This window comes from Maylandia zebra, linkage group LG3 (genome assembly GCF_041146795.1).
Source record: "Maylandia zebra isolate NMK-2024a linkage group LG3, Mzebra_GT3a, whole genome shotgun sequence".
In the NCBI taxonomy this organism is placed as follows: Eukaryota; Metazoa; Chordata; class Actinopteri; order Cichliformes; family Cichlidae; genus Maylandia; species Maylandia zebra.
In genome coordinates this window covers 53,817,558-53,840,475 of record NC_135169.1, presented here as the reverse complement: position 1 = coordinate 53,840,475, position 22,918 = coordinate 53,817,558, and the positions used below count along the sequence as shown (strand labels likewise).

At 41.5% G+C, this 22,918-nt stretch overlaps 1 protein-coding gene across 11 annotated transcripts in view; it reads right to left on the bottom strand.

Annotated features, from left to right (window-relative positions):
* Window positions 1-8,525: 8,525 nt before the first annotated feature.
* Window positions 8,526-22,918, bottom strand: part of ehbp1l1a (EH domain binding protein 1-like 1a) — a 43,003-nt gene continuing 28,610 nt past the window's right edge. For 10 of the 11 annotated variants that reach the window (XM_023154979.3, XM_023154981.3, XM_024799192.2 and 7 more), the window contains 12 exons: window positions 21,098-22,678; window positions 20,704-20,854; window positions 16,411-16,577; window positions 14,706-14,754; window positions 14,095-14,607; window positions 13,968-13,995; window positions 13,820-13,863; window positions 13,597-13,708; window positions 13,396-13,495; window positions 11,135-11,208; window positions 10,073-10,187; window positions 8,526-9,514 (listed from right to left, as the gene is read on the bottom strand). In XM_023154979.3, coding sequence (XP_023010747.3) covers window positions 9,421-9,514; window positions 10,073-10,187; window positions 11,135-11,208; window positions 13,396-13,495; window positions 13,597-13,708; window positions 13,820-13,863; window positions 13,968-13,995; window positions 14,095-14,607; window positions 14,706-14,754; window positions 16,411-16,577; window positions 20,704-20,854; window positions 21,098-22,678 — 3,028 coding nt within the window. In that variant the 3' untranslated portion in view covers window positions 8,526-9,420. The remainder of the gene's footprint in view (window positions 9,515-10,072; window positions 10,188-11,134; window positions 11,209-13,395; window positions 13,496-13,596; window positions 13,709-13,819; window positions 13,864-13,967; window positions 13,996-14,094; window positions 14,608-14,705; window positions 14,755-16,410; window positions 16,578-20,703; window positions 20,855-21,097; window positions 22,679-22,918) is intronic. The other variant, XM_004574318.4, reaches the window with a different exon arrangement.

The window sequence follows — 22,918 nt, the reverse complement described above, 5'->3', positions numbered from 1 at the left end:
ACCACTTCAGCCAAGAAGAGTGCCTGACGAGCCCAGTTGTAAGTAAGCTATTAAGACTCGACTGTACACCGTGTTAGTGTTTTCCTCCGAAAACAATAAGTTCCGTTGGAGCAGCCTTTCAACGCCTCTCTCTGTCTCTGGCAAGAAAAGTTGACCCACACAACAAAGTAAAGCTATTTTTCAGCTACGAGCCGACAGGGACCCCGCCGTATCAGTCAGAGGTCCCTTTACTACAGTTCGGAGTCGCGGACCTTCAGTAATAGTAATAAATCACACAGCAATAGTACATTCACGTTGTTGTAAAAAGCATGATAATATATTAAGTAATCCAAAGTATTCAGAATACGTTACTGTCATTGAGTAACGTAACGGAATACGTTACAGAATACATTTTAGGGCATGTATTCTGTATTCTGTAATGGAATACATTTTAAAAGTAACCTTCCCAACACTGCTAAAGATGAATAAAAATACTTAAGGAAAAATCCTGATTGAGGTTGTCATAATTCATGCATGAAAAGGTTAATGTATACAAGGTAACAGGTTTACAGATGAGATACAGAAAGCCAAGTGGCCATGGAAAGGTCTGCAATAAGCAGGCAGTGAAACAGCTTTCTCAGGCTAATCTTTAATGGTGTTGAGCCGGCCATGTGCTGCTGATCCAGACCTATTATCTAATTGCAACTGCAGCAACACTGACTGGGCATAACGCATCAATCTTCCCGTTCCCGCTCTCCCCTCTCTCCTTTCCTCTCATATCTGCTGTGTAAGAACAAAACTGTGCACATAACCTTTGTGCACATCACATTTGTTATTTCCTTCTTTCTCTGTTCTGTTCTCTTTATTTTTCTGCAAAATCTTTTTATCTGTGCCTGTCACAGTTTATTACATCTGAAAATAAACCTCGGCAGGCACAAGGATATGTATGTATGCATGATCTAAAATGGCATTTCTGCTTTTTAATCACAAGATATTTGATCTATCTATATTAACTGCTATTTTTAAGTTAAATAATAAGTCCTTTAACTGACATTGCTGTGTGAAGTGCTGCATATTTACCTGAAAGGTACGATACAATATAAAATAGAGCAAAATATGATGTAATGTCTTATTTAGCCACGGTTTAAGCAGTAAAACTGAAATCATCATTCTGGAGGTCAAAGTATAGTCCAGAATTTTTTAGTCTTTAGTCTATAACAAGACAACAGCGACCCCCAGAGACTCCACACAGTATACACTGTAGATTTGTTCAACTAAGTGCATTCACACAAGGGTGTGGACCCATGTTAGAAAACTGTCCGTAGGATTCTTATGGTCAGATTTTTTTAACATGTTGCACCAGCACAAACAGGGTTGTGCCATAAAAACGTTAAAAATAAAAACATAAAATAAAATAGTATGTGTATTTACAAAGTGCTGATTAAACGTAAGGTATGACTTGAAACTGTGACCGGGAATAAACGGACATGGAGACGTGACTGACTGTGGAGACAAAAAAGAGGAAACACAGAGAGATGAACATGGAAACAGGTAGCAAGAAAACAGAGAGACAAACGCATTAACTCGACAAGACAGAGAAAGCACACGGACTGGGAAGATCGGAGCTAAACAACCATGGGGACAAGACACAGAGGTGGGACTAGCAACATACCGGACATGAAAGGGAATTATGTAATCAGGAACCAAGAACTGGAAATAACTGGACTATAAATGATGAAAAGACATTATTAAGAAGTACAAACTAATCCAGTTAGTATTAGTTTAGGGAGGCCTTACATTCCTTAATTCCAAAAGAAAGAATCACAAAAGCAAAACGAAACTCAAAATACTGGAACAAAGATGAGTGCTTCCAAAGACGACACATAATCAGACATTCATTCCAACACACACACACACACATGCAAATAGTTGCAAACTATGTCCAAAAGTGAAGGAAAAGGATTAAATTCAGGAAACACTAATGTTTAAAAATAACTACAATCTTGTTGTTAACATCCTTTGACTGTCGTGGCGTTTATGTTTTGGACTGTTCTGTGTTTGGGTGTAGTACGCTAAGCTGAGTTATACTCTTTGATTGATGCATGGTTGGTTTTGTTAGTGTTTTCTTTTCATCATTTAGTTTCTGTTTCAGTTCTTAGTTTTTCTGTCGACATGTTTAGAGAGTGTTTCTGTTGCCTTCAGTTCTTTGTGATTATATTGTCCCTCCCTCATTGTCTTGTCTCTGTGTCCTCATTCCCCCAGTCATCGTATCAAATCACGTGTCCTATCACGTCTCTTGTTTCCTGTTTTATTTTGATAGTCCTGTGTTAGTGTATTAAGTTTTGCTTAATGACAGGGGTCATTGGGGCAGGGATAGCTCAGTAGGTAAAGTGGTCGCCCCATGATCGGAAGGTCGGCGGTTCGAATCCACTTAACGGCTACCCTGAGGTACCCCTGAGCAAGGTACCGTCCCTACACACTGCTCCCCGGGCGCCTGCTTAGTGGGCTGCCCACTGCTTCACAGAGTGAATGGGTCAAATGCAGAGAAAAACAAGTAATTTCCCCATGGGGATCAATAAAGTATCCGTTATTATTATTATTATTAAACAAAGTGGATGACTAATGAGTTTGGTTTGATGAACTTGACTTGCATTCAACACAACCTGTCAATCTCAACATGAATAATCACTTACACACACAATAAAAACAATAGCATTACATGAAAGGAAAAATGGGTCCAAATAATGGAAAATAATAAACAAAACACCCCCACAGGGGATTCGACTCTCTGGTGTCATCTCACACCTGTAAGTGTGAGTCCAGCAATAAAGTCTCTCCTTTATTGTGCAAGGGAGCAATGAAGTGCAAAGTCCTACCACTTAAGCAGATTTTGTAAAGACCTAAGCTCAAAACCAATCATCTCAACAAATCCAGAATTCCAGTGGAACAAGTAATCAGATTGCATGGTGTCCGAGTGGAAATAGTGTTTGTCCCCGATTTACTTCTCAGGTGTGGAAGGCTTTCTGCACCGCTCTTGCAGCTAAGCCCTGCCTCAGCTCAGGTTATCAACCAACGGTCAGACAGAACACCTTCATCAGGAACTGGAGGCCACCCTCCGCTGCATCACCGCGCACAACCCGGCAACTTGGTCCACCTATCCTATGAGTATGCTTATAACTCACTCACCTCCTCTGCTACAGACCTGAAGCCTCCTCAGTATCAACTCTCATTGTTTTCAGAACATGAGGTTGAGCTCACAGTACCATCTGTCAAGCACCACCTCCAAGTCTGGAGATGCTGCTTCAGTCCGTCACATCTCTACGCCAATCATCAAAGGGCTCCAGCGCCCACCTACTCTCCTAGACACAAGGCTGGGCTCGCTGCTGAGGACATTCCACTCAGGGCAACTTCTCGCAAGCTGTTGCCACACTACATTGGACATTTCGAAGTGGACAGAATCATCAGCCCTTCAGCGGTTAAGCCAGTGCTTCTGTTTTTCCACAGGGTCGGGGACTCGACCTCTGGGTGGAGTCCAAATCATCACACCTGTCATCCTCACCTGTTTGTGATCCAGTTGGCAGTTTTAAGACCAGCGTACACAACTATTCTTCGCCAGTTCGTCCGCTATCCCACATCTGTGATACTGTAGGCCATTCATGCTTTCATGATTCATCCTAATCTTGTTAATACTTACCCTGTTTTTCCTTGTGCTCTAGTCATACCTCGTCCTCGCAGCTCCCGTGGGAAGAGTACAAACACAATTCACTCACCTCATCTGCTACTAGTCTCTCGTCTTATATCCCTAGGATATCAGCCGCCTCTTTTCCCTGAGGTAGAAGCTGACGTCACAGTTCCATCTGTCCAACATCACCTTTGATGTAGTTGATGCATTTGGGCCCAGACTCAGGAAGCTCTACTCAGAACCGTTCATTGGCAGCGCCACTATTTGGATCGCCTCCAAATGGCCGCTCCCAGATATGAACCTGGACAAAAGGAATGGCTAACAGCTAAGGACATCCCTCTGAAGGCCCTCTCCTCTAAGTTCAGTCCCCATTTTACTGACCCTTCAGTAGTCAGACTCAATCTTCCAGCATCCATGCACATTCACCACATGTTCCATGTCTCCCAGGTCAAGTTAGTCCACAACAATCCATTCCTCGAGGGCAAGCTTGATTGGCAGCTTAATGTCTGACATCATGCTTGTGCTGGGGAGAGACAACAAGAAAAACCACACAGGAATGGTTCCAAACATCCAACATGTACAGTCCTCACTCTCTCGCAGTCAGGCTCAGGCTCACCACACCAGGCATAGAAGTAGAGGAACCTGTTCACAGGGCACAGAGGGCCACAAATCCACAGCAGCAGAGCAAAAACACCCAGCATAACAGGAGCCAAGATTACAACCATTCAGTTCCAGCAAACACTGATCCTTCAGCCACTACCTTAAGTAGTGACCTCCACTAACCCGCGATGAGCACTGCCCATGAACACACACAAAGGAGGAGAGAGAAAAACTAGCATGCGACAAAGCCAGAGATGACTGAGGGACCATGACAGGGCTGAACTTAAACATGCTTACTTAACTCTACATTATAATTATCTAGATCTTTATCGTGTATTATTTTTCCTTATGCTTTGTGCATTTAATTGCAGTCATATACATTGTGCTACAGTGCTGTGTAGGTGTTCGGGGATTTCTACTCCATAAATTAAGACAAGATCGACTGTGGGATTAAAACAATGAGGCAGCTTATTTGCATTCTGACACTTTAAAGTAGCCCAATAATGAACTAAATGCACTGTTTCATCATCTACATTGATCAGAATGTTTTATTCATTCCAGAGGAAATTATTCAAATTTGAAAGTTATATAAGTGAATGTAAAAGTCACCCAGTGGAATTGAACTGGACACTAAATCTGATGAAAAATCTGAGTAATAACATGAAGCTCTTAATAAGATATTTGAAGTTTATACATCTACATTCTCACTTGAAAATATCTCAAAAGTTTATTTTGTGTCACAGAAAGATTATTAAATAAATGCATTTGAGCATATTTTAGAAGTAATCGCTTCACTTTTGGACGTGGGACAGAGTCATTGTGTCTGACGACTGTTTGAAACAGGTTGGTTCACATTCTGATGGCTTCAGTTTCAGGCTGCACTTCCTCTTCACAGTCATCTCGTTAGCCAGGGTTCCCAACTGCCTTGGAGGACCTGCTGAGTGACAGCTTACTGGGTTAAGCTGCTGTCCCTGCAGCAGTTACAGGGTCCTGGCTACTGGCCATACTGGTTTATTTTCAAGAGTTCACAGTCTAACTCCAGTTCACTGAGCCTGGCCTCCAAAGCTACAAAAAGGCCACATTTATTACAAGTAACATTAGATTTAAAGAGCATTGTTTTTATTGTTTTGTGTTTTATAATCAGTGAGTTTACAGAGCGTGATTCTTTGTTTTGAGGTTTTAGTGTTTGAAAATGTTTCATTTTAGTTGAGTTTTTATTAGTTTTGGGGGGGGGGCATCCTAACATGTATGTTTGCCTCTTCAAAGCGTGAAATGCATACTCATGCAGAAGTTGCAGTAACAGCAGGGGGAGATATTGTTTAAGTCAACATGAAAATAATCAGAGGAAAGAGTTTAAACACACATTATTTACGCTTTTAGGGAAAAAAAATCTTTGAATGAATCCTTAAACAAACAGAAAGCCAGGGAAGGGAGCCGAGGACGGGACAAATGTACTCGTGTTTGCGAGTTAAAAGACAAGCTGCAGCATCTTGGACAAACAGTAAGGGGATCTTTTCAAAGGTCAAAACAGAGCACATTGCAGTAGTCCAGAGGTACTGTGACAGAAGCATAAATGAAATGTTCAAAGTTTGAAGGTGGATTTGTGCTTGGATAAAAGTCTCAAATGATAAAAAGTAGCTTTGATGATGGATTTTATCTGCGTATCAAGAATAAATCACAGTTTGACACCAAGATTAGTCAGTGTTGGTTTAGCACATGGCTGCAGGGGATCCAGGTCGCAGCACACACACCACTGAACACAATGACTTCAGTATAACTTTCACTGAAATTTTAAAAATATAAAATGCCATTCAGGCTTTGATATCAAATAATTATAAAAAGTTCATGGTGAACTGGACTTTATGCCGAAGCAGAGCGTAAAGTGATTCACGAGCCAGCTGTCCCATGCAGAGTGCATGAGTTTCACATGCGGGTCATATCACACATAAGTGTAACAAACTAATGAGGACTGGAGCATATCCCAGTTGCCACAGGGCAAGAGATGGAGTTCACCCTGGACAGGTCACCAATCTATCGCAGGGCTAACACATCGAAACAGACAACCATTCACATTCACACCTGGGCAAATCAGAATCCCCAGTTAACTTAACCCCGCTAACTGCAGCCTTTCGACTGTGGAGCGAACCCACACAGAGCGAACATGTAAAGTCCACACAGACTGGAACCCAGGACATCGCTGCTGTGCGGCAGCAGTGAGAACCACTGCGTTTCCCCTGTGTTGTATTTATGTCTCCTTATTCATTTCAGTTTTATTCAAATCACAACAGCAGTCACCTCGAGGTGGGGTTGGACGATATGAGGAAAATCTAATATAACAATATTTTTTTGACTATATCACACGATATGTGATATGTTTAAATAACCTCCTAAAACTAATGTTGTTTTCAGCCATATAGTGCTTAACTGGTACACTCATTCAAATAGACCACTCAGTGTTTATTTTCTAATTTAAATACCAAAAATCTGAATTGGAATGTTTTATTTTAACCATTTTTAACCATCAGTTGCAGACAGAGGTTTATTGCAAATGCCTGTACTGTCACACTAAGTCTCTTTCTGTAGTCAACACTGGACCTTTACCAAACAAAAATGGACATTAAGCAATAATTCACAACACAAAATAAAACCATTTTAAATAAAAAGGTGCTCTTTTGTGCTAATAACATATCAAATTTGTAAAATAAAAAATGTGATGAACAAAAATTATAGAAACAAAGCAGGGCTCTGGCATTTGTAGTCGGTGAGGGCCACTTCAGGACAAATGGTAAAAGGCTCCCATAAATACACTTGTGGAAAGAAGATTGGAGGATGTTATAGAAGTAAAGGGCGAGCTGACATTATATTAAACCCTATGGATTAAGAATGGGATGCTACTATGTGCCAAGGTTTTTGAGAGTGTGTCGAGTCATTTGAAGTCGTGCTGGTTCAGGAAGTGTTTCCAGTGCTGTTGGATTTAACTTCCTCTCACATTTCTGTCAAATCTGACCGATTTACAACTTAAAACACTCATAAATATTGTGTTTTACATCTGATTACCTCAAGGCCTTACAACATCCTCCACACTATGCACTTGAACATATAAAAGTGATGAGCACCACCTTTCATTGAATTTTGAGTGTTTTAATCAACCTTGTTCCATCTGTGTCGTTCCCAGTCAAAAGTGAAATGAATGAGTGACGTCTTTCTTGATTTATTATGTTCACAAGATTATCAAGTTATCAGATTCCCAAACTTTGGGGTCCACACCACTTTCCCGGTGGGGTGACCCTTCAGCCTTCAGCTCCTGAAGCAGCAGCTGAGGGGTAAAAAGGGAAAGTCACCACCACCATCATCACCATCATCATCATCTTTATTTATAAAGCACTTTAAAACAACCACAGCTGAGGTAAAGTCCTGTACATTCTCCCTCGCCCTTCATGTTTCATGTCTGCGTGCCTTGTTTCCTGTTTTATTTTGAAGAGGTCTGGTGTCCTGTTCAGTGTGTTTAGTTTCATTTCCTGTGTGTTTCCATTCATTCCTCGCCCGTCTGTTTTCCTGCCTTGTGTCCATGCCATGTTTCCAGGGTTTTGAATTCATGCCAGGCCTTCATGTCAGGTTTCTATGTTCTTGTTTCTTTTCCATGATTTTTTATGTTTAGCCTCAGTTCACCCAGTTTAGGTTTAGTTTTGCCAGCCTTAATAAACGGCTCGTTTTCTGTTACGTCAGGTTTTGTCTCTCTGCACTTGGGTCCACCTCCTCACTCCACACAGTCAGCGTCTCAGCCAAACTGTGACAGTGAGTGTCTGATGAAATTAAAAATAACTTTCATAAACACTTTGATAATGACATGTACACAAAGGTATGTCATTTAGGATTGATATATCTCATTATTACATATGAATTTCTATTATTATCATATTAAAACTTGGGTTGTCTTTGTAGTCGGTGCAAACAGTGTATCTACAGCTTTGGGTTCCTCAGGTTATCTGTAAAATGGCCCCAAAACAGTCCTAATGTTTGTATGTGAAACAGCAGGTCACTCTATGGTGATGAAGATGACTCATGCTGCATGTTATTGTTCAGTGAGGTTTTACACTGTAATCATACAACTATACATGTATCCACGTACAATTATTTGATATTCTGAAAACCACCCTTGTTGTTTTGAACAAACAAGTCTTTATAAAATCCTCAGCAGTGTTTTACTTCTTGTTGCTAAAGCAACAAGAAGAAGAAGAAAGTGACAACAAAGTAACAAAAGCAGTTTTGTGTCAGGAAGGTTTATTGACGTTGAATTTCTATGGAAGAATGGCAAATATAATCCCACAGTTTAAAACACATTCAAAATTGCATAAAATGTGTATTTAAGCTTTTAGTATTTTCCCGTCTTTACAAATATTTTAAATGTAACAGGTGTTAATAAAACTTTATAAAAGGCACTGCTTTTGGCGAGATGTAAGCTGTAGTACACACGAATGATGAACAGAGAACTGCAAACACAAGATAAAACCTCTGAGACACTTAAATACAAACTTTGATTTGACACGCTGAGCAGCGGGAGAGTGACATCATTCACATTTCAACAGGGCGACTCGCTGTTTCAGTTACATTTGTGTGAAGGCTACTCAGCTCCAATCAGTAGCACCTACATTTGTGAAATTCTCACCTTGACTTTTCTTGTGTTTTTTTTTGTTCAAAGCTGTTGAAAATCACACGTTACACCAAATTCAGCTTGAAACCATTAACTTTAAACAAAACGGACCCACACGGATGCTTTTTGTAATGTTGCAAGGCTGTTGGCTTTGTGCTGCTGGAGCTTCTAGGATCTATAGATCATCCATAGTCTAAGCCAGCTATTCTAGGCTTTCCAACCATTTCCACACTCAAACCCACTTTGCATCATTACAAACAGTTCATGAGGTTTAACTAGTGCATATATCAGGTAACAAAAGGGTTCCTAGTGGCACATGTTGAGACATTAAAAATGCAAAGCAGACCAAAACTTCCACTCAAGCCAAACTTTAATGTGAATTCTGAATCTTCTCAGATTCAGTGTGAATGTGCACTTACTGCTGACCTAAAACCACATCATTCATTCTGATAGCAGGTGACAGAGGAGAGAAAACTGCCTTGGCCCAACATTTGGAAGTTTGCGGTGGTCACTGCATCACACACTTCTCTTTCTGTTGTTTAGCATACTTCCTCCTGCGCTGCTCCAGGCCACGCTCCAGACGCTCATCCTCCTCCACAGCTCTGAGGACCAGAGGAGAGATGGTTACAAGCTGCCTGCACATGCTTTTGTGTTGGGAAAACTGTGGATGTCCATTTTTCTTTAAAAGTGTCTTTCAGTTATTTAGGGTAGTGACTGTGAAGGGAAGGCTGCTGCTGGACAGACCGACAGAGAGGGGGATGAGTGAGGTGACAGCAGCTCGAGAGGAAGAGCAGGTCATCTTCTAACTGGAAGGTTGTGCTTGTATGAACGTATATGAATGGCTGAGACCTTATAAGGCACTCTGACCCAGGTCATTTACCATTTACAACCAGAAGGTGAGGTCAGGTAAACAGGAGTAAATTCCTCATCAGAAACTAGTAAATCTGTTCAAAAACTACTGATGTTATCACCGACTTATTGCTGAGTCAAGAGGTTCAATAAAAATGCAAAAAAGATGGACGTAGAGTTTGAAAGCTGAATATGAAACCGTGATTTGCCTCCAGGCTCGTTGTGATGTTTCATACAGGCTAATGAAATCCCTTTTTAGTTGAATCTGAAAGTCTAGGAATAGTTTATCATGTGTGTATCGTGAGTCTCACCCTCTCTCCTTGGCATCTATACTGTGGACCAGTTCATCCCTCTGGTTCACCAGTGACACCAGCTCCTGAAGCAGCAGCTGCTCTCTGTGTTTATGGGCCTGAGTCTTCTGCCACTCTGCAGCACACAGACACAGAGGTGGGACAGAGAACAGTTTAGGGAGGAAACGAGCTGTAACGAGCTGCTTCTTACTTTTTTTCTGTATAGATGTGGAACTTACTGTTACAAAGTAAGTTCCACATATTAGGATATCAAGTGGCAACGTTCATACAAAGTCAAGTCAAAAAGGAAATCTGACGTCGAGTTTCACGCTGAATTTAGTGGCTGTCAACTGTGCTTGATAAGACCTGCCAAATGAAAGGCTGACGCTCTGTGCAGGGACGTCACTACACAGGTAATATTTCTAGTGACACAGACACTGAGTGACTCCTGGCTTGGTGTGGAGTGAGAGGTTGAGTGATTAGAGGGTTGTGGCCACTCTGCTGTTGTCGACTCTGCAGCTCTGTTTTGAAAACATGTGCAGTGGAAAACACGTGACGAGTACTGAACTCTCTGAATGCTTCTTCTTTTTTACCAACTGGATTTTCTTGTTGTGCAAATTCTATTTAATTTGTCTCTATTTGTCGAAAAAGTGAGGGAGCTAGTGTCAAAGGTCACAGGAAGCTGTTTGAAGTGAAACATCTTCTGTTTGCACAGCCAAAGTTACTGAGGAAATTCATGTGAATGAGTTTGATGTGATTTAAAATGAAAGCTTTTGTGTCACGGTTTTGTTGAGGTGGGCTGTGAAACATTTCCTCCTGCCAAGTGAGGATGGAAAGGAAAAGTTTACTGACAGGCTAAGTCGGTGGTTCAGCCTGTATGTAGTTATACTGCATGTATTTTGTATTTCGGCTGCCACTACATGTACGCAGCGCACCAAATAGCAGCTGATCTCTCAGTAGAGATTTGCTTTCAAACAGAGGGTGTCAGTTCCCATTTCTTAGCTCTGCTGACACATCTCAGGAGCTAAACTAACCCTAATCAAGGTTTTAACTCCACTATGGGAACATGAAACAGTTTAATACCGTCAATTGCCATCATGTCCCTCAGCTCCTTGTTTAACAGCTCAAATCTTCGTTCCAAGTCTTGTTCTTCAAGCCTGTTAATCAGAACAGATGGAAATGATTTATGACACACAACATTTGTGTTTCATTTAACTTTGTCTTAGGTGGGAACCCCCAGCCAACATGTGAACCAAGATCCTTGCTATAAAGTGTTATGACAGAGTTGACAACTCCACCATCTGCTAATAGAGGTAAAATACCAAAATCCAAGGTGTGTGTGTGTGTGTGTGTGTGTATGTGTATGTGTGTGTGTGTGTGTGTGTGTGTGTGTGCGTGTGAATGGGTGAAGGTAGCATGTAGTAAAAAGCACTTTGAGTACTCAGAGTAGAAACGTGCTATAAGAGTATCACTCAATTTACCAAATACACCAATACGACCACCTGCCTAATAATGACGTTCCCGTCGAGACGTGGACTCCACTGCAGCCCTGCAGATGTCCTGTGGTCTCTGCCACCAAGATGTTAGCAACAGATCCTTAAAGTCCTGCTGGGCCTCTGTGGATCTGACTTATTTACTTTCTAATATTTTACACACCAACAGGAGTCATGATGAAGAGATAATCACCTCATAATGTTCATAATGTTATGTCTGATTGGTGTACATGAAGCAAGTCAGCAACTTTGTGCTGAGATATACAGTACTATGCAAAAGTCTTGAACCACCCCTTACTCCTTTAAGACTGTCCTGTCATGTCAAAGTGGTTCTTGGGACACTGGCTGCTTTTTCACTTATGTTCAGTTCTGAGCTTGGACCTGACCATTTTCACAGGACTCTTCATTGTAAGGTAAAAACAGACCTACAAAAAATATATTCCTCATATACAATATATCTTAAAGTCACGTCCTTGAGAAAAAGGAAAGATCCCCGTCCGCTGACCCATCAACTGGTTACCAAAGCCTCGTGATAAATGGTGTCAGTGGAAGGCCATGGAGAAACCATTCTTAAGGAAGGAAAACAGGAAGAAAAGGCTGGCATGTGCCAAAATTACACAAGAACTCTCTGACATAGTTTAGGGCTGCATTCAGTAAGTGCTGTCTTAGAGCTCGTCAGAGTGAATGGAATTATTAACACAGATCCACCCTCTGGTAAATGGACTGATTCTTATACAGCACTCTTCTACTCTGCCAGAGTACTCAAAGCACTTCATATAACACGCCACATTCATCTTCTTCTATGATTTTAAGTGCTCACTAACTAACATTCACACACATTCATCAGAGAGCAACTTAGGGTTAACTCATTCACTGCCATTGACGTCTATAGCCGTCAATTGCAGTGAATGAGTCAATGGGTTTAACTCACTGCCAATGGCTGGCAGTGAATGAGTTAATATCTTGCCCAATGACATTTGGCCTGCAGACTGGGATTGATCCACCATCTACCTCGTGAGCTACAGCTGCCTATCTGGAAAGCATCTGGCTGACAGCAGCTTCATTAAACAGTAATCCCAAACACACTGCGAGTGCATTAAAAGCATACCTGATAGGAAAACCACACTATCAGGTATGGTTTGGCCTACGCAGAGCTTGGACCTTACTATTATAGAAGCAGTGTGGGATAAGAGAAGAGAACAGATACAACCGAAGAAGAATGTCCTACGTACTAATCCTGAAGATTACATGAAACATTGTGTAGGAGAGTTCAAGCTGTGTTGTAGAATGAAGGTGGTTATACTAAATATTGACTTTCAAGCTTGTTCAATTTGTACAAACTCAGGTTTTTTTGCCTTAAACGCCGTAATTTCATGTATTGTCTGTGAAGGTTCTCAGTCATCCAGGTCATTGTAGTCAAAGGAGCTTGCAAAGAAAACTGGAAAACACTAACATCATGTGGTCTGTTTAGTTGCTATTCTGGAGTTTTCTCAACAACATGGCTACGGTGTGGTGAATGATTATGAATGAACTTTAAAGTTCTCACAGATTAGTACTATTGACTCCTGGTTGTCTGCACCGTCCTGTTATTTTAGGGGAAGTTACAGAGCAGGTCACCTACTAATCAGATAAGTTGGTCGTTTGAACCCTGGCTGCTTCGGCCAGGCACGTCAAATATCCTTGGGCAATATACTAACACATCAAGTATATACATATTTGTAACCTGTCTCTGTGCTGCTAAATGAGCCAAGAGGAGAGATTTTTGTCTTAATGTCAGTGATATACTGGTATTCTACAGTTTCCTCTGCACAATGTGTGCAGTGTGTGTGTGTGTGTGTGTGTGTGTCTTACAGTAGCTGTAGATGGTCCTGCCTCCGGATTAAAGCATTTTTCTTGTTAACCAATGTGAACCATTCCTGAATCAACCGCTCCTCCTCCTCCTTGTCACTGCCTGTGGGGTAAAACCATCATTAATGTCCCGTCTTGGTTATCGTCTTCTTTGTTCTCTTTCTTAGATTAGAACATGGTGGGCAGGTAGAGCGGGTATTTTACCTGTTTCCAGCAACTGTCTGAGTTTCCTCTCCACCACACCTGCTCTGTTATCAACGTGATTTTGTTCTGCTTCCAAGGCTTCCATTTGATTCAGCACGTACTCGCTCGGGTCCTAGATACAACAATAATTACTCACTCTGCAGACGATGAGAGGAGAACAAAAGATTCTCCACAGACTTCCTGACGCACTTTACAAATTACAGTTAAACAGCTGCTTGCTCACCTGGCCCTCTGGTCTTCTGTCCTTTAACGCAGCATCCATTCTCTCTGCATGAAAAAAATGTAAAAATGAGCCACCAATCATTCATCATTATGTCCAAGTTCTGTTGTTGTTGTGTTTTTGCTTTTAGTTTAAGTCAAAGAGAACTAACCAGTTTCTGACTTCCTTTGGGCTTCAGCCTGCAGAGACAAACAACATCCACACACAATGTAGATAAGACAAAGAATGACATTTCAAAGGAATAAACAACTCAGGGGAGGCAACATGAGGTAACATACCGCTGATATGTCTCCTTCTTCGACTGACCCGCTCCTGCGCTGTGACCTACGCTTCTTAACCAGGTCAGCATCTCTGACATGAGAGAAACTAGACTTGAACAGAAAATGAGTCCGTGGTGGCGCCACCGGAGACTGAGCTGCACTCACCCCAGCAACCTGCGAGCGTTTGGTTCTGGGAGGCGGCACCACGTCCCTGCTGGCTTTACTGTCCTTCTCTGCAGTGCTTACACTCCCATTAGTCTCAAGACTTATACCCTCCTCCTGGAGCCTCTGGGCGCAGTAGCGAACAGTTGCCTCGGGGTCGTCTTGGGCTTCCCGGTCCCCTGCCACAGCATAACTGGACTCACTGGTGTCTTTGTCTATGTGAAGCACACTGAGCTCCTGGCCAGTGAAATATGTGCGGATCTGGTTAAGGTAGGTCATGACAATGAGGCGGTCAGGCACTGCAAGCATGACCATGTCTGAAGGCTCCATCAACCTTGAAATTCCAAGTTCAGCAAAGCCATTAAAAGCCTGCAACATGTTCAAATACAAGGACATTATAAGGACTTCCCAAATATTAAGTAATCAGTACTTGTAATTTCATGAGAATATAGGAAACTGTTAACCACCTTTTTGTTGTTTTGCTTGATGTCATATGGATCCAACATTTCAAAATTACTAGAAAAAGACAAAACAGGGCAACATACCACATTTATATCTTTTAAGTTTTCATTGAACCTTTAATTAACCACTGACAAAGATTATTTTTCAAGGAAACCTCGCCAAGAAAGCAAACCAAAAACTATAAAATCCTGTGCAATGTGTAAAACTAATTTAAAATCAAGCATAAAACGACACGTTAAGACTGAGCAAGCAGTAAGTACAACTAAACAGATAATAAAAAGCTACTCTGTATTGTGTTGGCACATGGGATCCTTAAATTTAGTTAAATCTGTTTCATATAGACTACTAGTATTTTTTTTTCCACAGTGTTGTGCAAATAGAAGGCGTGAGTGGACAAGGGATGTGGAATGCTAACATGCAAATAATCCCAGAGGAAGAGGTTGCATGAACGTCACAACGGACCTATGGAATCTTGGACACCCAACATCTAGACCAACATCAAAACAACTATTAGTTCAATGTACCAACATTCGAAAGAAGATCACGGGGAGATATCATCATCCCCGCCATCTGAGATTGGGTACCAAGCTCAACAGGTGCGTGAGTGCGAGAGCAGCTGATCTGAGAGATAAGATCGTGGCTAAACTGGAAACCCTCCGTGCCAGATTACCAAGACTATGTAAAGTACCCTCTGATGGACTAGCAGAAGGTGTGAATGCAGCTTTATGGACAATCCCTACTGCGGCCATCACTGAAACCAGCCAGCTGATCTACACCACGGCAGCAGTGATAATTGAGATGCTTGGGTATAAGACACACAGCAACAAGGAGCAGTACCCTCCATGGAGAAGGAAACTAGAGGTCAAGATCAAGGCAGCATGGAGGGAAGTTGGGCAACTATCGGAGATGGGGTGTCTAAGAAGTACAGCAAGCTAATCACACCTGAGGCCTTAGAAACTACCAAGCAAAAACTAATAGCCTTGGCCAGCTGTTTGAAGAGATATACCAGAGAGACAGAATCCAGGAGAATAAACCAGATGTTCTCAGTGAAACCATCCAAGGTGTTCTCTCAGTGGCAGGAGAACAATTTGAGAACAGCTCCACCAAGCCTGGAGACAAATACTCGAAGAGCATATGGGAGAAGGATGCAACCCATAACAACAATGCTCAGTGACTAGATGAGCTAAGAGCAGACCATAGCAACCTCCACGAAAAGAGTCCAGTAACTATCACAGTGGCAGGCATTCAAGAAAGAGTAAAGGAAAAGCAAAGATGCCCCTGACACAATCCAGCACATAACAGCAGGGAGCAAGATGCTAGCAGGCAGGGAATACATGGAACGCCATAACCAAGTGGTCGGAATAGGATACAGGAACATCAGAGCCTGAGGTCCTGAGGTCAAAATGGGACATGCCCATCAGGGCGGTTGAGAATGACCAAGCTTAGATCCAGTAGGACTTCAACATACAGACGCACAAACTGGTGATGGCTAACCAACCAATATAGAATTGGCTGACTACATAACAATCAAAGCACTACATTTTTACATATACAATTAGCATTAAAAGACACAGAGAGGTACCTAAACATTTGGCCAGTGAGCACCTGGAAAGCTGCACGCAATAGCTGTCATTGCTTATAGTCAAGCTAAAAATTAAACTAGCAGTCCACAGTCTATCCAGTAAGGGTGATAGGGCAACTGTTTCTTACATCTTTTCTGGGTGGAAGTGGTGTAAGATGGCACAAAACGCGAGGCCGTTCCTCCAGGAAGTGCTGAAATTGGTAATCTTCACTCCCTTGTGATTCTTTGTGATCTCCTGACACCATTCCAGTAAGGACTGACTTGACGTAACTAAGGTCGGACTTCCCGGTGGATTCTAGAAAACACATTAAGATTATTTTGAAATTATAGTGACACAACTTTTGACATAAAGTGGAGAATTACACATTTTTAATTGAATAGGTTTAATGTGCATTAAACGTTAAGGAGTTTAAAGCTTTTTCAGACACATCCCCCGTTTTTAGGGGTCACATTTATTTAACAACAGTCAGAACCTGTTTTATAGACATGCCGAGGCTACTGTGTCATTAATTAATTAAGTAATTAATTTATTTGGGATTTTCTCCAGTATACAAATTGCCAAAAGTATTTGCTCATCTGTCTCCACATGCATATCACCATAACACCCCATTCTTAATTCATAGGTTCTAATAAGATGTCAGCCCACCCCTTGCAGTTATGACAGCTTCACTTCTTTTGGGCAACCTGGCAACCAACAAACCCAGAGCACATCTCCACTTCACTCTAGAGTCCAGTGGTGCCATGTTTTACACCACAGCATCAAATGGTTTGCATTGCACCTGGTGAGGTAAGGCAAGGATGCAGCGCTCACCCATTGAAACCTATCTCATGACGCTCCCTACGCACTGTTCTTAAGCTAATCTGGAGGCCGCATGAAGTTTGGACGTCTGCTGTGATTGACCTCTGTGCAGTATGCACGTCATTCTCAATCACTTTCACTATGTTATAATATCACCAATAGTCGACTGTGGAATGTTTAGTTGTGAGGAAATGTCATGACTGGACTTGCTGCATGGGTGGCATCCTGTCACACAGCCATGCTGTGATTCACTGAGCTCCTCAGAGTGGCCCATTCTTTCACATATGTCGGTCGAAGCTGTCTGCATGCCTAGGTGCTTGATTACCTGTGGCCAAGGAACACCTGAATTCAATGATTTTAATAGATGAGTCAATATTTGTAGCAATATAAATCACTCTTTTGTTTCTTTAATAGTCTATATCAGGGCAATTGGATTACAAAGATCGTTAGGCCAGATTTTCAAAACAAGGAATTTGTACCAGCCAGTAAGCAGCAGGTTATTATAAATTTCAAACAAACACAATGTTTTGACAAACAAGTAATGTTCTCTCAATGTTTCTCTTTTAAATCTGGTCATAACTCACACGGAAATAAGCATTTTGATCATACCTGACTCAAGTGGAAGTAATACAAACTATTAGTGGTATTTTCCTTTCAAAATAAAATAAATGTTTTGATGACATCAGACCCAGCACATCTTAAAGAGTACTTAACAGAAGTAAAAAAAGAGCTATCAATTCTATCAAAGCTATCAGTGCACAAACCCATAGCAGTAACACATAAATACAACATCTACAGCTACACACTGAGGGAACAGGTTTTTTTCTAAATCTACACCTGTGACTGGGCGTGGCTTGTTAGACAAGCCACATTATGTTGATATATAGGATACAGTTACTTTGAAATTCCTAATGGGAGACGTGACAGAAAGCAAATTTTGACTCATAAGCTGAGTCAGTGCAAACCAAAGGAAATGATGAAGAGCACCGTCAGTCAGAGAGCAACGAGAGCTGATTTTTACAGAGTTCATGTGTGAAAAACTCGAGTCACAGCTGGAACTTTCTTAACATCAGGGAACTGGTTTGTGTCAACATCAATCCAAAACTTTATTGGTCCGTTAGCGTGACGCTCTTGTGGAATGGCTCGTCTAGGTAGGGTTAAACTGACGGTTCTCATTCTCAATCTTCTGCTTTTGGGTTGACAAACAAATGTTGCATCACAGACTACTTGTGTCACTTGTAGAAATACGTTTAAAACAACACACTGCATTGTGGGTAGAATATTGCACTAAGCTGCAGGAAGTTCTGTTGGAATTACTGAAGGCTTTGAAAACATGTTTTTCTCTGTTTTACTCTGTTTCTGGCAGGACCATGGGCAGCGGCACTTGGAGGTTGCTACTAAGCCACCATTTGAATAGGTTGGGTGTACATACAGCCCAACTCATAGTTGGCTAAAGGTCTTTTAGCTTGGTTGATGGTTTATAACCATCAACAAGCTTCTGGCATAATTCTAACTGAATATTTGGCCACTCTTCTTGTCAGTTAATTTGGTCAGCTTCCTGGCACAGACAGAGCTTTTAAAGTCAACAACTTTTCAGTAGGGTTGAAGTCAGGGGCCAGGGATAACTCAGTAGGTAGCGTGTTCACCCCCATGATCAGAAGATCAGGGGGTCAAATCCTTTGAATGGCTATCCTGAGGTACTCTTGAGCAAGGCAGCGTCCCTACACACTGCTCCCTGATTGGTAGATTCACCCTGTCCACTGCTTCACTGAGTGAATGGGTTAAATGCAGATAACTAAACAATTTCCTACGGGACAACATCTTAAAATTAGTTTGCTTTTTCTATCCCAAAACTGGTTTTGACACATGATTGAGATCACTATTGGAACACCCAGTTGTGTGCAAGTGCTACCTATGTACGTGCTGAATTGAGGTAAAGTTGAAGAATTTGAAGGTAGTCCTCCTCCTTAATGTTTACATCCATTTTGTGGAGTGTACCAGTCCCACTGGCAGCAAAACAGTGCTCTTCGGTTACAAAGCCTCACCTTTAAGCCTCCAAATATATTTCTTATCATTTTGTCCAAGAAGCTCATTCATAACCTCGTCTCACTGTTAAAAAGGGCCTGAAGTTTAGTGGTTCCTTGGTTATTACTGAGCATCTTAACAAGTTTCCTCCCATCTAAGGGTGACAGTTTAGGTCTTCTTCCAGACCTTGACAAAGTGGTATAACTTGTACTAATGTACAGTTATTTGAACTAATAATCTTGGAATCTGCCGTAATTTGGAAAAGGCTCCAAGAGACTCTCCCACATTGAATCTGCAGTTCCTCCTCCTTAGATTCACTAAGTTCCTTCGACTTGGTGAACTGAGTACTGAATATTTTTGTCCATCTGTTTCCTGCACAGGGCAGCACAGTGGTGCAGTGGTTAGCACTATTGCCTCACAGCAAGAAGGTTCAATTTCATGACTTTCTGTGTGGACTCTCTATGTTCTCACTGTGTCTGTGTAGGTTCTCTCCAGCTTCCTCCCACAGTCCAAAGTCACCCAGTTAGTGGGGTTAGGTTAATTGCTGATCAACCACAGGTGTGAGCGGTTCTTTGTCTCAATGTGTTACCCCTGTGACAGACTGGCAGCCTGTCGCATCGGGACCCCGGGACAATATATTGGATAAGCAGAAGAGAATAGGCCTCTGTATTACCTGAGCCAATGCCAGTGACACAATGTGCATTGACCACTGCAGAACCGGAGTACCAAAGGTATCCTCAGTTATCAACCTTGCCCTTGATAGCCTGTGGTAGACCCCTTTATTTTATCCATAATGAGCTGCTTAATCCTCTGGTAAATCTAGTCGTTTAACCTTTAGAGTTTAGAGTCATAATATTTTCACCTCCATGCTTAACTGTGGGATGATGTTCTTTGGGTTATACACAGCATTTCTCTTCTGTCAAACACAGCTGGTCAAGTTGATCCCATGGAGCTCCAGACCAAGACAAATTGATGGTCATTTTATATTTCTTCCATTTTTGAATAACCACACAAACAGTTGTCACCTCATCGCTAAGCTGCAGCACTACAATCTTGTCCTTGACATTTTTTGGCAGCTCTTTGGACTTGTCTATCGTTGTGGCGAGGTTGGAGTGGAAGAAAGTGATTCTGTGGACAGGTGTCCTTTATACACGCGATAAGCTGGGATGTGTCTGTAATAGATGTATTGACTGATTGCAATCTTGATTGTGACCTGCCAGCCAACTGTGGGAGTCACAATTCTAGCTGGGGGTCAAATACTTATTTATTTCAATGGCATAAATAAGGATTTATGCTTTGGTTGGTGTTCTGTCTCTCTCCATTAGAAACAAACCATAAAAATTTGAGAATGATTATTTCAAATGAGCAACATTTAAAATTCAGCACAGGACCAAATAATTATTTCCACTACCTCATGACTGGCTCGACTACTGGTTGTAGTTTAGTCAAAGGTGCACACCTTCAAACCCAGCAAGAGGCCTTTTGTAAATTTCAAAAGAATTCAGCTAAAATTTCTTTACTCCAAGAAATATATTACACCCAGTTATTTGATCAACTGTTCATATACAAATATACAGGTGAGTAAGCTTAAACGTACCTCCTGAGATGGAGATGTTGTTGGTTTCCTGTCCTGCTTAAGGGCAACAACTTGTGACTTGCTGTCATCTAAGGAAGAACAACTCAAACGCTTCTTATTCCGAGGCATCGGTACAGGCTGACCTGATAATTCTTCTCTTGTTTCCCTTTGCCTGAAAATACACACAAATACAAAGCAAATTATAAAAATGTAAGCATCTTTATTCTAAAAGAAATGATCTATTAGTTGCTGATACGTTTCCAGACCATGTTGCTAATTTAAAATCATTTTTGAGTTTAGTTTCATTTTTTTTAAGGGATGCAAACTTTAATGTAAAAAGAGAAAGAAAAATATATACACATCCAAGTTAAAATTTTCCCCCTCACACATCGTAATGCGTATTGACTAATCTTACCTGAACTCTGAACAACCTGCAGTGACAGACACAAAGCCAAAGTCCAACTCTTCATCTTTCTTTTCCTTTTTTAGTTCAATTTCCATTTGTTCACTATCTTTATTATCGTCTAGATGCAGCCAGTCATCCTGAGAAGCAACAGTACTTGCAAGGTGCCTATTTGCTTCCTGGACTGTCTCCATTACATACTGTTCAGTTACTGCCTCTACAGCCTTCTCACAGGGATCTGTAAAAACGTGTTCGTCTGTAAAAGTCCAGCCTTCAGTGGTCTCACCGAAAGCGTGCTCTGTATCCTCTCCACCTGACTGACTAAACTCTTCTTGCATTGCTGCTAGAACTTCCTTTTCCAATTGTAATGTATTGTCATATTCTTGATGAATTGTGACAAAACTTAATTCAGATATCGTACTTGAATCCAGTGATGGTGGGCCTTCCTTTGATTCCTTGTTACTGACAGCTGAACTATCTGAGATTTCAGTGTCGTCTGGGAAAAAATCACTAAGACGTTTCTTTACTCTTGGTTTCGGCACTGGCAAACGTGAGAGTTTTACTGGAGATTCTGAAGAATTATTATCCTCTGCTTGAACATTTTCCTCATTGGTTAATCTGCTTTTCCTTAAGTGTACACCAGCCACTACTTCTGGTTGGTAAACTGGGGAAAGAAGAGGAAGGTCTTTATTATGTTCCACCTCTGACAGTTCTTTAGCTGTTGAAGAAATTTGTGAAGGGCTACCATGCCTTGCTGACTGTGCCTGTTCTCCATTATCAGCTTTAGAGGCTCTTTCTGTAGCTGAAAGGTCACCAGAGAAGGTGCCACTGGAATGGATATTCGTACAAGGCTTTGGGATAGAATAAGCTGTTTCTGTTAGGCTTTCAGTTTCTGCAGTGACTGGTGCATCCTCTGACTTTTGAGGAGTTTTAATATTAAGTGCATCAATAGATGCGTCACAAGTTATTGCTGGTTGACTTAGTTCTTGCCTATCACCAACTGCTGCTTTATCAAAGTGGACTGGTTTATCAGAATTCGTAACTGTGACATTTAAATTCTGTGGTGTAATTCCCTTGTCACTCTCAATTGAAGGAAGATGTATCTCCTTAATGAGTGAAATAGTGCCAGTTTTCTCACAAAGCTCTGGTTTTGGGATGATATCGTGAGTTCTTTTGAGTGGGCTTGGGTAGGTAGCAGGTTGTGTAGATATTACTTCCGCATTAGCATCCTTGTTTAATGACTCCACTGGGACAACTTCAGGAAGGCACTTGACAGATACACCATTAAATTTGGGTTTGTGGTCTCGGGTTAAACTATCTTTCTTTCTAAGAGGACGTTTAGGAACTGTGTTTTCACTCTCACACTCGTTCTGTGGCGGGTCTTGAACTTTTCTTCTTTTTGGCTTCTTCCCTCGCTGCGGTACTGAACTGTCACCTTGTGGTCCATCTGAACTAACGTTATGATCACGTGAGGCTTCTTCCAAGGCAACATCCAACATTACTTCTCTATCTTTAGTGGCATCTGTCAGTGTCTCGTTTGATGTGGGCTTCTGGGAGGTAGCATTATTTTCTTCCATGCTTATTTGTTCAGGGCTTAAGAAAAACAAAGGACAAACTTCAGAATCATCTGTTCTTAACTTTGTCACATATTTCTACTGTGCATGCAACCGCCTATTAAGACAAAACCAAATCCTGATACACAACAAGTCATTAGAACAAAGCGGCACATCCAGGAAACAAAGGTTAACCTTAACAAAGCGACCAATATTGCAGTTCCATACTCCAGTGTCAGTACTGGCTGACTTTACCATCACAAGCATCCTGAGCAGTAAG